This window comes from Symphalangus syndactylus, chromosome 1, assembly GCF_028878055.3.
Source record: "Symphalangus syndactylus isolate Jambi chromosome 1, NHGRI_mSymSyn1-v2.1_pri, whole genome shotgun sequence".
NCBI classification, from domain to species: domain Eukaryota; kingdom Metazoa; phylum Chordata; class Mammalia; order Primates; family Hylobatidae; genus Symphalangus; species Symphalangus syndactylus.
Window position 1 is genome coordinate 91478217 of NC_072423.2, and position 12111 is coordinate 91490327.

At 50.0% G+C, this 12111-nt stretch overlaps 1 protein-coding gene, 1 long non-coding RNA gene and 8 other non-coding genes across 15 annotated transcripts in view; 1 reads left to right on the forward strand and 9 right to left on the reverse strand.

The window, feature by feature from the left end:
- Positions 1-3714: 3714 nt before the first annotated feature.
- LOC129489998 (uncharacterized) lies at positions 3715-7597 on the reverse strand. Of its 2 annotated transcripts, XR_010121626.1 has the most exons (10): positions 7132-7595; positions 6840-6923; positions 6594-6644; positions 6222-6254; positions 5743-5789; positions 5526-5558; positions 5279-5317; positions 4802-4842; positions 4538-4566; positions 3715-4412 (listed from the first exon to the last, which is right to left on the reverse strand). It is a non-coding gene; the product is annotated as an uncharacterized lncRNA (long non-coding RNA). The 2 variants fall into 2 exon arrangements; XR_010121625.1 differs by having other exon boundaries at positions 6840-7597.
- LOC129461551 (small nucleolar RNA SNORD22) lies at positions 4637-4762 on the reverse strand. The gene has a single exon (XR_008650590.1). It is a non-coding gene; the product is annotated as a small nucleolar RNA SNORD22 (small nucleolar RNA).
- Positions 5052-5122, reverse strand: LOC129461522 (small nucleolar RNA SNORD31). The gene has a single exon (XR_008650580.1). It is a non-coding gene; the product is annotated as a small nucleolar RNA SNORD31 (small nucleolar RNA).
- Positions 5390-5457, reverse strand: LOC129461520 (small nucleolar RNA SNORD30). The gene has a single exon (XR_008650579.1). It is a non-coding gene; the product is annotated as a small nucleolar RNA SNORD30 (small nucleolar RNA).
- Positions 5629-5693, reverse strand: LOC129461505 (small nucleolar RNA SNORD29). Its single transcript, XR_008650574.1, has one exon. It is a non-coding gene; the product is annotated as a small nucleolar RNA SNORD29 (small nucleolar RNA).
- LOC129461554 (small nucleolar RNA SNORD22) lies at positions 5882-6006 on the reverse strand. The gene has a single exon (XR_008650591.1). It is a non-coding gene; the product is annotated as a small nucleolar RNA SNORD22 (small nucleolar RNA).
- LOC129461508 (small nucleolar RNA SNORD28) lies at positions 6323-6397 on the reverse strand. The gene has a single exon (XR_008650576.1). It is a non-coding gene; the product is annotated as a small nucleolar RNA SNORD28 (small nucleolar RNA).
- Positions 6718-6789, reverse strand: LOC129461513 (small nucleolar RNA SNORD27). Its single transcript, XR_008650577.1, has one exon. It is a non-coding gene; the product is annotated as a small nucleolar RNA SNORD27 (small nucleolar RNA).
- LOC129461516 (small nucleolar RNA SNORD26) lies at positions 6999-7074 on the reverse strand. Its single transcript, XR_008650578.1, has one exon. It is a non-coding gene; the product is annotated as a small nucleolar RNA SNORD26 (small nucleolar RNA).
- Positions 7598-7708: 111 nt separating the features above from the next.
- Positions 7709-12111, forward strand: part of SLC3A2 (solute carrier family 3 member 2) — a 31925-nt gene continuing 27522 nt past the window's right edge. The window contains exon 1 of one of the 5 annotated variants that reach the window (XM_055293760.2): positions 7709-8093. In XM_055293760.2, the coding sequence (XP_055149735.1) occupies positions 7982-8093 (112 nt within the window). In that variant the 5' untranslated portion in view covers positions 7709-7981. The remainder of the gene's footprint in view (positions 8094-12111) is intronic. The other 4 variants (XM_055293933.2, XM_055293845.2, XM_055293664.2 and 1 more) reach the window with 4 other exon arrangements.

Genomic DNA, 12111 nt, shown 5'->3' on the forward strand with positions numbered 1-12111 from the left:
CACAAAAAACAAAAAACAAAGAAAAGCAGCCAGGTGCAGATGTCTGTAATGCCAGCACTTTGGGAGGCAGAGTTGGGTGGACTGCTTGAGCTCAGGTGTTCAAGACCAGCTTAGGTAATATGGTGAAACTGTCTCTAACAAAAATACAAAATTAGCTGGGCACGGTGGTGTGCACCTGTGGTCCCAGCTATTTGGGAGGCTGAGGTGGGAGAATCACTGGAGCCCAGGAAGTTGAGGCTGTAGTGAGCTGTGATCGCACAACTGTACCATAGCCTCGGTGACAGAGCGAGACCGTCTGAAAAAATTGAGAGCTGCTGGCTGGGCGCGGTGGCTCACGCTTGTAATCCCAGCACTTTGGGAGGCCAAGGCGGGCGGATCACGAGGTCAGGAGATCGAGACCACAGTGAAACCCTGTCTCTACTAAAAATATAAAAAAAAAATCAGCCGGGCGTGGTGGCGGGCGCCTGTAGTCCCAGCTACTCGGAGAGGCTGAGGCAGGAGAATGGCGTGAACCCGGGAGGCGGAGCTTGCGGTGAGCCGAGATTGTGCCACTGCACTCCAGCCTGGGCGGCAGAGCGAGACTCCGCCTCAAAAAAAAAAAAAAAAAAAAATTGAGAGCTGCTGACCTCACCACACACAACTCTGTACCCCACGGTATCCACAGATTGGCACTGTCCCTGTGCTTTCCCTTCTTCCTCAAGGCCAATTAAAAAGCAGAGATTTGGCCAGGCACAGGGGCTCATGCCTGTAATCCCAGCACTTTGGGAGGCCGAGGCGGGTGGATCACCTGAGGTCGGGAGTTCAAGACCAGCCTGACCAACATGGAGAAACCCCGTCTCTACTGAAAAAAAATGGATACATATACAAAAATTAGCCGGGCGTGGTGGCGCACACCTGTAATCCCATCACTTTGGGAGGCCGAGGCGGGCGGATCATGAGGTCAGGAGATCGAGACCATCCTGGTTAACACGGTGAAACCTCATCTGTACTAAAAATACAAAAAAGTAGCCGGGTGTGGTGGCACGCGGCTGTAGTCCCAGCTACTCGGGAGGCTGAGGCAGGGAGAATGGCTTGAACCCAGGTGGTGAAGTTGCAGTGAGCCAAGATAACGCCACTGCATTCCAGCCTGGGTGACAAGAACGAGACTCCACCTCAAAAAAAAAAAAAAAAAAATAAAATAAAAGCTTCCTTCCTTCCTTCCCTCCCTCCCCCTCCCCTCCCCTCCCCCCCTCCCCTCCCCCTTCCATCCCCCTCTCCTCCCCCTCCCCCTCCCCCCTCCCCTCCCCTCTCCCCCCTCCCCTCCCCCCTCCCCCCTCTCCCCTACCCCTCCCCTCCCCCCTCCCCCTCCCCTTCCCTTCCCTTCCTTTCCTTCCTTTCTTTCTTCTTCCTTCTGTGGCCCAGGCTGGAGTAAACTCGGCTCGCTGCTGACTCCCTGCGTCCGGCTCCAGTGATTCTCCTGCCCTGGCCTGCGGGCTGCCTGGGATTGCCGCCGCGCGCCGCCACCCCTCCCTCGTTTTTCTCCTTTGGCTGGAGGCGCGGTTTCACCATGTCGGCCAGGCTGGTCTCCAGCTCCTGACCTCCACTGCTCTGCCCGCCTCGGCCTCCCGAGGTGCTGGGACTGCAGACGGAGGCTCGCTCATTCGGTGCTCGGTGTTGCCTGGGCTGGAGTGTGGTGGCGTGGTCTTGGCTCGCTGCAGCCTCCGCCTCCCAGCCGCCTGCCTTGGCCTCCCGGGGTGCTGAGATTGCAGCCTCTGCCCGGCCGCCGCCCCGTCTGGGAGGTGGGGAGCGTCTCTGCCTGGCCGCCCATCGTCTGGGTTATGAGGAGCTCCTCTGCCCGGCCGCCCCGTCTGGGAGGTGAGGAGCGCCTCTGCCCAGCCGCCACCCCATCTAGGAAGTGAGGAACGTCTCTGCCTGGCCGCCCATCTTCTGGGATGTGAGGAGCGACTCTGCCCGGCCGCCCCGTCTGGGAAGTGAGGAGCCCCTCTGCGCGGCCGCCCCGTCTGGGAAGTGAGGAGCGCCTCTGCCCGGCCACCCATCATCTGGGATGTGAGGAGCGCCTCTGCCCGGCCACCCATCATCTGGGATGTGAGGAGCGCCTCTGCCCGGCCGCCCCGTCTGGGAAGTGAGGAGAGTCTCTGCCCGGCTGCCCCGTCTGGGAAGAAGTGCGGAGTGCCTCTGCCCGGCTGCCCCGTCTGGGAAGTGAGGAGCCCCTCTGCGCGGCCGCCCCGTCTGGGAAGTGAGGAGCGCCTCTGCCCGGCCACCCATCATCTGGGATGTGAGGAGCGCCTCTGCCCGGCCACCCATCATCTGGGATGTGAGGAGCGCCTCTGCCCGGCCACCCATCATCTGGGATGTGAGGAGCGCCTCTGCCCGGCCGCCCCGTCTGGGAAGTGAGGAGAGTCTCTGCCCGGCTGCCCCGTCTGGGAAGAAGTGCGGAGTGCCTCTGCCCGGCTGCCCCGTCTGGGAAGTGAGGAGCCCCTCTGCGCGGCCGCCCCGTCTGGGAAGTGAGGAGCGCCTCTGCCCGGCCACCCATCATCTGGGATGTGAGGAGCGCCTCTGCCCGGCCACCCATCATCTGGGATGTGAGGAGCGCCTCTGCCCGGCCGCCCCGTCTGGGAAGTGAGGAGCGTCTCTGCCAGGCTGCCCCGTCTGGGAAGAAGTGCGGAGTGCCTCTGCCCGGCTGCCCCGTCTGGGAAGTGAGGAGCGCCTCTGCCCGGCCACCCATCGTCTGGGAAGAAGTGAGGAGCACCTCTGCCCGGCTGCCCCGTCTGGGAAGTGAGGAGCGCCTCTGCCCGGCCGCCCCGTCTGGGAAGTGAGGAGCGCCTCTGCCCGGCCACCCATCGTCTGGGAAGAAGTGAGGAGCACCTCTGCCTGGCCGCCCCGTCTGGGATGTGGGGAGCGCCTCTGCCCGGCTGCCCCGTCTGGGAGGTCTACCACAGAGGCCAGAAGCAATGTGGGGCTGGATGTGGTGGCTCACACCTGTAGTCCCAGTACTCTGGGAGGCTGAGGCGGGTTGATCACTTGAGGCTGGGAGACCAGCCTGGCCAACATGGCGAAACATGAAAAATACAACTGTCTAACCAACCAACGAACCAAGCGACAACAAGACAGGTCTACTCTGGAGTCATACTCTAATTTTTTCTATTTTCCTCCCTTTCTGATCCTTTATCCCACTTTCTTTTTCTTCCTCTTCCTTCTTTGTCAAAGAGGATTGAGTTATTATCATTGATTCATACAAAGTCCCTATTTTCTTTAATTCCCACCCCCCATTTCTATTCCCCGTCTTCCCATGTGCAACCTTCCTAATGTTTGATATGCATCTTTTTGTTCGTATGTACTTTTAGAAAATGTTTATTGTTTTGTGTGCAAAAAAAAAAATTTTAAAAAAATTAAAAAAAAAAAAGAAAAAAAAAGGCACATTTGAGAAACAGGCAGATCACCTGAGTTCAGGACTAAGCCTGGCCAGCCTGGCCAACATGGCAAAACCTCTACTGCTGGTTTAAGTGAAGTAGGTTTGCTTAAGCCCGAAAGCTTGAAGTTGCAGTGAACTTGTGATCATGTCACTGCACCCTAGGACTGGGCAAGAAGGAAACTTAATAGATGTCCCTTCAAGTACCAGGTACTTGAGGGAGCATGAGAGGAAAGCCAGTTTCCCATGGAAATTTACACACTGCTGCTAAGAGACACATACATACAAAAAAAAGTAAACAGGACTATGTAATCCATCATTTTATTATTTTCATCAACAACCAACACAGCAACACAAATTGACAGCCAGTCCTCAAGGGAATCTTTTTTGAAGTGAAGAGCAAGGCCCTGACTGAGCTACCTACGTGTGGAACATAGTATTTGCAATATGGAAATGGAGACCTAAAGGCTCATGATGGCAATAGAAGGTGGCGGCATACAGAGGAACAGAAACGAAGTGGAGTTATGGGAAGCTCAATCAACAATTGGCAACAAGCTAGGTCAGTAGTTTACCTAACTGGTCATCTATGCAGTGCCTGAGTTTGGGTTCTGGGCCTGGATCATGTAAGAAAGGCAGCAAAGTCTGGGTGCCACGCATCACACCTGTAATCCCAGCACTTTGGAAATATGTAGTGGGAGGATCTCAAAGCTAGGGCCTTGAAACCAGCCTTGGTAACAAAACCAAGCCCTTGTATCTTAAAAACAAAAGGGCAGGTAGATTCCACAGAAATAATGTTGCAGGAAGGGGGTGATAAAATACAGAAATGTGATACACAGCAAACCCTCAACTGCTGTTTCATTGGCTCCCAGTGTCTTAAATCTGTGTCTGCTAACACTTTAAGGTACATCTGAAAGACCCCCCCAAACCCAGAAAGCTTTTTTTAACAGCTAGGTTGTCCAAGGACTTGGAAAATTCACCTTCTGATGTCTTCCAAGACAGATTCCTGCAGAGGAAAAAAAATTCTTATTGGATTGGAAAATACAAATGTACACAATATTTAACACTATGTAACCTAGGAGGAAAAGGTTGCTATTATAAAACCAATTAAATATTTCAACAGATACCTACCATTTTTTATACACCTTCTTTCCTCAGACCTGGAAAAAATAAAACCAATGTTTTCAACAAGTGATGATTACTCCCTTTCTCTGTATAGAAATCTTTATCATCCCTCAGACAGTTCCTTCTGGAACAAATCTTCCTCTTCTCCCCCAGCCAGTCCCAGTGGGTTCACCTTTACAGGCTCTGGGACTAGGACAGAGAGTAAGACATGTGAAAGTTTCTTCATTGGGAATTTTTAGCATAATCCACCTTACATTTAGGTTTACTCACCTGTAATTTCAGCCTGGAGTGAACAGAGACACTTAGTTTTCCTGCAAAATTAAGAAAAAAACATGTAGTCTTGAGAGACTTTCATTCTACAACACATTTTACAATCTCTCAATTATATCTGTTGCTTGGCAGAAAGAAGTTTCAGGGCACATTTTATAGGAAACACTACTTAGCCCAAGAACTTCCTATTGGCTGTAAAGCCTCCTCAAATAACTTGCAATTTTTAGAACATGTCGTTGGAAGGCAGGCTCACAGCTCAGAAAATACCTTTCAGTCACACATTGATCAGACTGGGGCGGTATTCAACTCATCAATGGTGAGCAGCAATTCATCACTGGTGGTTCAGGAGATCAAAGACTTTGGGTTAAGCCAGTTATGTCTGTATACATTCACCCAGATCACAGTGCTATCACACACAAAAATCACAGAAAATTTCATATAGCAGCCATTGACGGTAACTATTGCAAAGCCATTTACCTCCAACTCCTCTTGGGCTTTAGAGAGAAGGTGCTGGCCCTGAAAGGAGGAAGACCAAGTCAGTAGTGCTTCTCATATTCCGCATTATGTTGTTCCCACCCATCATTCTTAGAAAATCAGATTTCAGTCTCAACAGCAAGTCATCAGCCGAACGAGATTCCATGTAAGTCATCACAAACACATGCCTAAAAAGGCACTTTTTCCTACCCTATATGCTGAATGCATTGAATACAGTGAAATTACTCACCTTTGAGCCAATCAGGTTATTGGTTAGTAGTACCTAGAGAAAAACAAAGCTGTGGGTGAAAGATTCCTCAGACATGGTAACCCCCGACTCCCTGCGTTCTCCAGTTTCTCAGGTGTTCATGTATTTTCACTGTCAGTCATAGTGAGCTAGTTTTATTCATCATAGAAACTGCCTACTTGGTGGCCTAAGCTGTAAGGAACAAAAAATATCAACTAACCTCTCAGCTCTGAAGGCTTTTCAATGGTATATAGCAACAAGCTGCTCCTGAATAAAAAAAAAAATCATTCAATTAGCTAATTATCCCAGTCAAAACTATTTATGATTGCTAGTGGACACGCTAAGAAAAAGGTAACAAAATGCCTCAGACAGTTCCTTATGGAATAACCTCTCATGCCGTCTTCAAGTTAACCCTGGTGGGTTCACAATTACTGGTTCCCAGGCTAGAACAGGGGTAAGGCAGGATGTTTCCTCCTCACTGGAGCTGAACCCTGGAAAGCTACAACTGACAAGCATTCATCTGACCCTGGGCAGATCAGTGGGCATCTATCTGAGAGAAAAAAGGGGAGGTCTAGAAACATCACTACAGAGAACAAGAGGAACCAGAAAATTTTATGGGTTAAGCAGGCTTTGGTAACAAACATCAAGATGGCTAAGTTGTCTATTAGATAATAAGCCCATAGAATTCGAAAAACTTACTGTAAGATAGGGGCAGACTGTCATCAGGAATACCTGGAAAAGAAAGCAAATTAGTTATTTAAGGTATTAGGATAGAATGAAGTTTATTCATAAACAACAACTGCCATCAGAACTCTAACATGCTATTAACTTTTGTACCTCACAGAACATCAGCTTATCAATTCAAATCATCTGACAGTAACGTGATCGATATATGGATGAGGGTAACAGCACACCCTTACAAGAACTGTAGCACCGGGTTGCGATCTCCCTCCCCAGAAAATCATTTCAAGAGGAATAAGATGGAAGGCACCAAAAAACAATATTGCTTCCGCCGGCCACTTGTTCTCTTGTGAACATTTAGAGATGACATACACCAATTTGGATAATTACCTGTATTCACCCTGGGAGGCAGCTGAATTCCTCAGGATAGGTTATGAGATGCTGTAGACAACAGAGGAAGGCATTTTATGTAGCTAAAAATAGTCATTCAAAGACCCCTTAAGACCTCTCTCTCACTTCTCAGTAGTAAGATGACATCACTTGTAAGTTCAGCCATATGCTTGTCATTTTGTGTTCATCATGGAGTGGTTATCTAGCAAGGTCTCCTCTATAACGGCGTAGACCATGTACACCTACCTGGAACATTACTGTAACGCTGGCTTTGCATAAAGATGGGTCTTGTCCCATTCCTTCACCAGTAAGCTCTTGTGGGCTGAACATCTGAAAAAATAACACTCTTCACTAACACCTCAGACAAATCAATAGGGCCCTGACATTTGTTGCGTACAGTACAGTGCTACTCAGAATTTTTGTGTTTTCTCCACTAATCCATCAGAAAGAGAGAGTTCGGTTCGTAAAATCATCCCCGTAGCAACTTCCACACACTCAACGAAAGAGCAGAGGTTAAGAAATGGCCATAAGAACTTACTGCAACAATAGAACTCTCTTCGATTCCAACGTGCGCGTAAACCCTGGAGACAGGAGCCCAAGAAGACATTAGGTCAACACAGGGCATTTCGAAAACGCTATTTTCTGAACAGACGTTACTAAGCAGGAGGCTTGCAGGGCCCATCTCCTCAGAGTTACATATCCTCACGGAGCTCAGTACAGGTCTGTGAAAAGGTCCTCATCATAGGGAGGGGACCTGCACGGCCCGCCATCGCCATTTTGTCCTTCACAAAGCCCCGCTACTACTTTTAAGCCTCGAGGCCACGCACAAGACCTTATTCGCCAGTCATCCTGGCCAGACAGCTACAACACAGAAGGCATAGCGCGTGCTATGCTATGTTCGCACAATCGCTCAAAAGAAAATAAAAGAAAAAGACAAAGCACAAAAGAGTAACAGCTACAAAGCACACAAGTCCACTTACCCTGCGCAGTAGGAAAATGAGAACGAATTTAGCACGGAGAGACGATTAAATACCATCCCGCAGAGGCCCACGGGATTTGGGGGCGGGGCCACGGCGAGCGCACGCGCATACGTTGACTGTATGCGACCCCGGGGAGTTGTGGGTAGAGAGTTCCAGGGAAGGAGGGCGTAGACAAAGCGCTGCCTGAACTTGCGGCGCGAAAAAGGCGCGCATGCGTCCTACGGAAGCGTGCTTGCTCACCGACCGCATTGCGGCTTGGTTTTCTCACCCAGTGCATGTGGCAGGAGCGGTGAGATCACTGCCTCACGCTGATCCTGGACTGACGGTCACGACTGCCTACCCTCTAACCCTGTTCTGAGCTGCCCCTTGCTCACACACACCCCAAACCTGTGTGCGAGATCCGCGTCCATGGAGCTACAGCCTGCTGAAGCCTCGATCGCCGTCGTGTCGATTCCGCGCCAGCTGCCTGGCTCACATTCGGAGGCTGGTGTCCAGGGTCTCAGTGCGGGAGACGACTCAGGTACTGGATCCCGGGCTAAGCTCGGGAGGAGGTCCCCTTTGGTGGGGCCATTTCGGGAAAGTAAGTCAGGGCGTAAGTGCTCCACTGAAGACAGGATCTGATTTTTTCCTAACTGGTCCCCTATGTCCTGCCTTCTGGTGCGTTTTCTTTAGATCTTGGACTACTACGGGCCAACATTAGCTAACATTTATGGAGCACCGTTTTAAGCACACTATATGAATCGATTAATCCACCAAAATCCCAAGAGCTAGGTAGGATGACAACCCCCATTTTATTGATGGGGAACCCTAAAGAGCTCCGGCGGTGCTGCCTGCTGCAACTCCTGCCTGATCAATATGGTTGCAGTCAGCTATAGACTGTTTTACTGAGACTGGACAGCATTAGTTCAGTCGTTTGTGGTAAACATCTACGTGTACAAGCACACTTTATAAACATTTTTTTTTCAAGACGTTGGCTTGCTCTGTCGCGCAGGCTGGAGTCCAGTGGCGGGATGTCTGTTCACTGCAACCTCGCCTCCCAGATTCAAGCGATTCTCCTTCCTCAGCCTCCTGAGTAGCTGGGATTACAGGCTCCCGTCATCATCATGCCCCGCTAATTTTTGTATTTTTAGGAGAGACGGGGTTTCATCACGTTGGCTAGGCTGGTCTCGAACTACTGACCTCAGGTCACCTCCTGCCTCAGCCTCCCAAAGTGCTGGGATTACAGGGGTGGGCCACCACACCTGGCCTGGCTCAGTATTTTGGGAGGCCAAGGCGAGAGGATCTCTTGAGCCCAAGAGTTCAAGACCAGCCTAAGCAACATAGTGAGAAACCCATACCCATCTCTACAAAAAAACAGAAAAAATTAGCCAGGAGCGGTGGTGCATGCCTGTAGCCCCAGCTACTTGGGAGGCTAAGGTGGGAGGATTGCTTGAGCCCAGGAGGTTGAGACTGCAAATGAGCTGTGATAAAGCCACTGCACTGCACTCCAGCCTGGATGACTGGGACCGACCCTGTCTCAAACAAAAAAAAGAAAAAAAAAGTGGGACAGATAAACTGGAAAATAAAGATGGCCCAGAGTAGACAGACAAGGCTGGGGAGGTTGTGTGTGGGAATGGCAGTTGGGAAATGCTTTATAAAGTGTCTGGGCATGAAAGGGTAGAAAGACTTGGGAGGGGAATTCCAGTTGAAGAAACAACTGGAGCACAAGCTTGGTGCTAGAAAAAGAAGGAAGTGTGTAGCTACAATTCGTGAAAGATGGGCAAAAGGGGAGTATTAGAATATAAAACTGGAAAGTATTTCCTGGGGAAAGCCAGATAAGCGGGACCTGGAATGCAAAGCTAAATCATTTGAATTATAGATAGAAAAGAAAAAAAAAACCAGGGAGAGTTTTTAAGTAGGAAAGTGATAAGACATTGGGGGATAAGATGGAGACAAGGCCATTAATTAGATTGCCATAGTAGTTTAGGCAAGAGGATTCAATACTAACAAGTGTAATGGCAGTGGAAGTGGAAAAGAGGACATTTAGGTTAGGGGTCTCCAACTCACGTACAGAAATCAGCTAAGTAATGTAGGTAAGTGAAATGAATTGAGTTGGGACTGGTGAACTGGGCAGCCCTTTCACAGCTCCAGCTGATTGTTGCCTTGCGACAATATTGTCTCTGTGTGATCAGATAGTCAGTTTTCAAAAGAATCCAGAAGTCTAGAATTGTGTATTTACCCACTTTAAAATGTTGAATTTAAACGCGGTGGCTCATGCCTGTAATCCTAGCACTTTGGGAGGCCGAAGTGGGCGGATCACCTGAGGCCAGGAGTTAGAGACCAGCATGGCCAACATGGTGAAACCCGTTCTCTACTAAAAATTCAAAAATAAGCCGGGCGTGGTGTGGGCACGGTGGCAGGTGATTGAGTTACCTCAGTATTTATTGATCACTATCTCTACCATCTCAGCCAGAGGGATGTGGCAGGACTATAGGGTAATGGTGGGGAGAGGGTCAGCAGGAAAACATGTGAGCAAAGGACTCTGTATCATAAATAAGTTTAAGGAAAGGTGCTGTGCCTTGATGTGCACCTAGGCCACATTTATGTTTGACTTTACACAAACATCTCAGCGCAGTAAAGAGCAGTATTGGTTGGGCGCGGTGGCTCACGCCTGTAATCCCAGCACTTTGGGAGGCCGAGGCGAGCGGATCACGAGGTCAGGAGATCAAGACCATCCTGGCTAACACGGTGAAACCCCGTCTCTACTAAAAATACAAAAAATTAGCCCGGAGTAGTGGCGGGCGCCTGTAGTCCCAGCTACTCGGGAGGCTGAGGCAGGAGAATGGCGTGAACCCGGGAGGTGGAGCTTGCAGTGAGCCGAGATTGCGCCACTGCACTCCAGCCTGGGCGACAGAGCCAGACTCCGTCTCAGAAAAAAAAAACAAAAAACAAAAAACAACAGTATTGCCGGCAGGGCGCGGTGGCTCACACCTGTAATCCCAGCACTTTGGGAGGCCGAGGTGGATGGATCGCGAGGTCAGGAGATCGAGACCATCCTGGCTAACATGGTGAAACCGTCTCTACTAAAAACACACAAAAAATTAGCCGGGTGTGATGGCGCGCGCCTGTAGCCCCAGCTACTTGGGAGGCTGAGGCAGGAGAATGGCGTGAACCCTGGGCGACAAGGCGAGACTCTGTCTCAAAAAAAAAAAAGCAGTATTGCCGCCAGCATATCTAACCTCCAGCCATAAGGCGGTTTTCTCCTATCAGTAAATAGGATGTACGATCGGGTTTTATACAGATATTCCATTCCCAGGGACTAGCAGGAGACAGATGCTAATGCTAGAAGCAGGGCTTTTTTTTTTTTTTTTTTTTTTTCTGAGACAGAGTCTCACTCTGTCGCCCAGGCTGGAGTTCAATGGCGCGATCTCTGCTCATTGCAACCTCCACCTCCCAGGTTCAAGCAATTCTCATGCCTCAGCCTCCCAAGTAGCTGGGACTACTCTTACCTCAGCTGCAAAGAGGCCTTCCTCTTTCACTAATCCTCCTCAGCACAGACCCTTTACGGGTGTCTGGGGGACGGTCAGGTCTTTCCCTTCCCATGAGGCCATATCTCAGGCTGTCTCAGTGGGGAGAAACCTTGGACAATACCCAGGCTTTCTTGGGCAGAGGTCCCTGCAGCCTTCCGCAGTGTATTGTGTCCCTGGGTACTCGAGACTGGAGAATGGCGATGATTTTTACCAAGCATACTGCCTGCAAACACATTTTTAACAAAGCACATCCTGCACAGCCCTAAATCCATTAAACCTTGAGTCAATACAGCGCATGTTTCTGGGAGCACAGGCCTGGGGCTAGGGTTACAGATTAACAGTGTTTCAAGGCAGAAGAATTTTTCTTAGTACAGATCAAAATGGAGTTTCTTATGTCTTCCTTTTCCCACATAGACACAGTAACAGTCTGATCTCTCTCTTTCTTTCCCCCACATAATCCCAGCACTTTGGGAGGCCAAGGCAAGCAGACTACTTGAGCCCAGGAGTTTGAGACCAGCCTGGGCAACATACGGAGACCCGTCTCTACAAAAATAAAAATTAGCTGCGTGTGGTGGTGCACGTGTATAGTCCCAGTTCCAGGGGAGGCTGAGGTGGGGAGGATTGCTTGAGCCCAGGAGTTCAAGGCTGCAGTGAGCTTTAATTGTGCAACAAATAGAGGCCCTGTCTCAAAAAGAAAAAGAGGGTTTCACTCTTGGTCACTGTAACCTCAAACTCCTGGGCTCAAGCAATCCTCTGGGCTGAGCTGGGACTACAGGCATGGGCCACTGTGCCCAGCTAATCTATTTTACTTTTTGAATAGACAGAGGTCTTGCTGTGTTGCCAGGCTGGTCTCAAACTCCTGGGCTCAAATGATTCTCCAGGCTTGGCCTCCCAAAGCAATCCCTAGGTAACAGACTCAGTCTGGCTTCCTGGCTGTGGCTTCTTCCCTTCTAGTTCATTCTCCACACTGTAGTCAGAGTGATCTTTACGAATAAAAACTCTGGTCGGTCGGGCACAGTGGCTCATGCC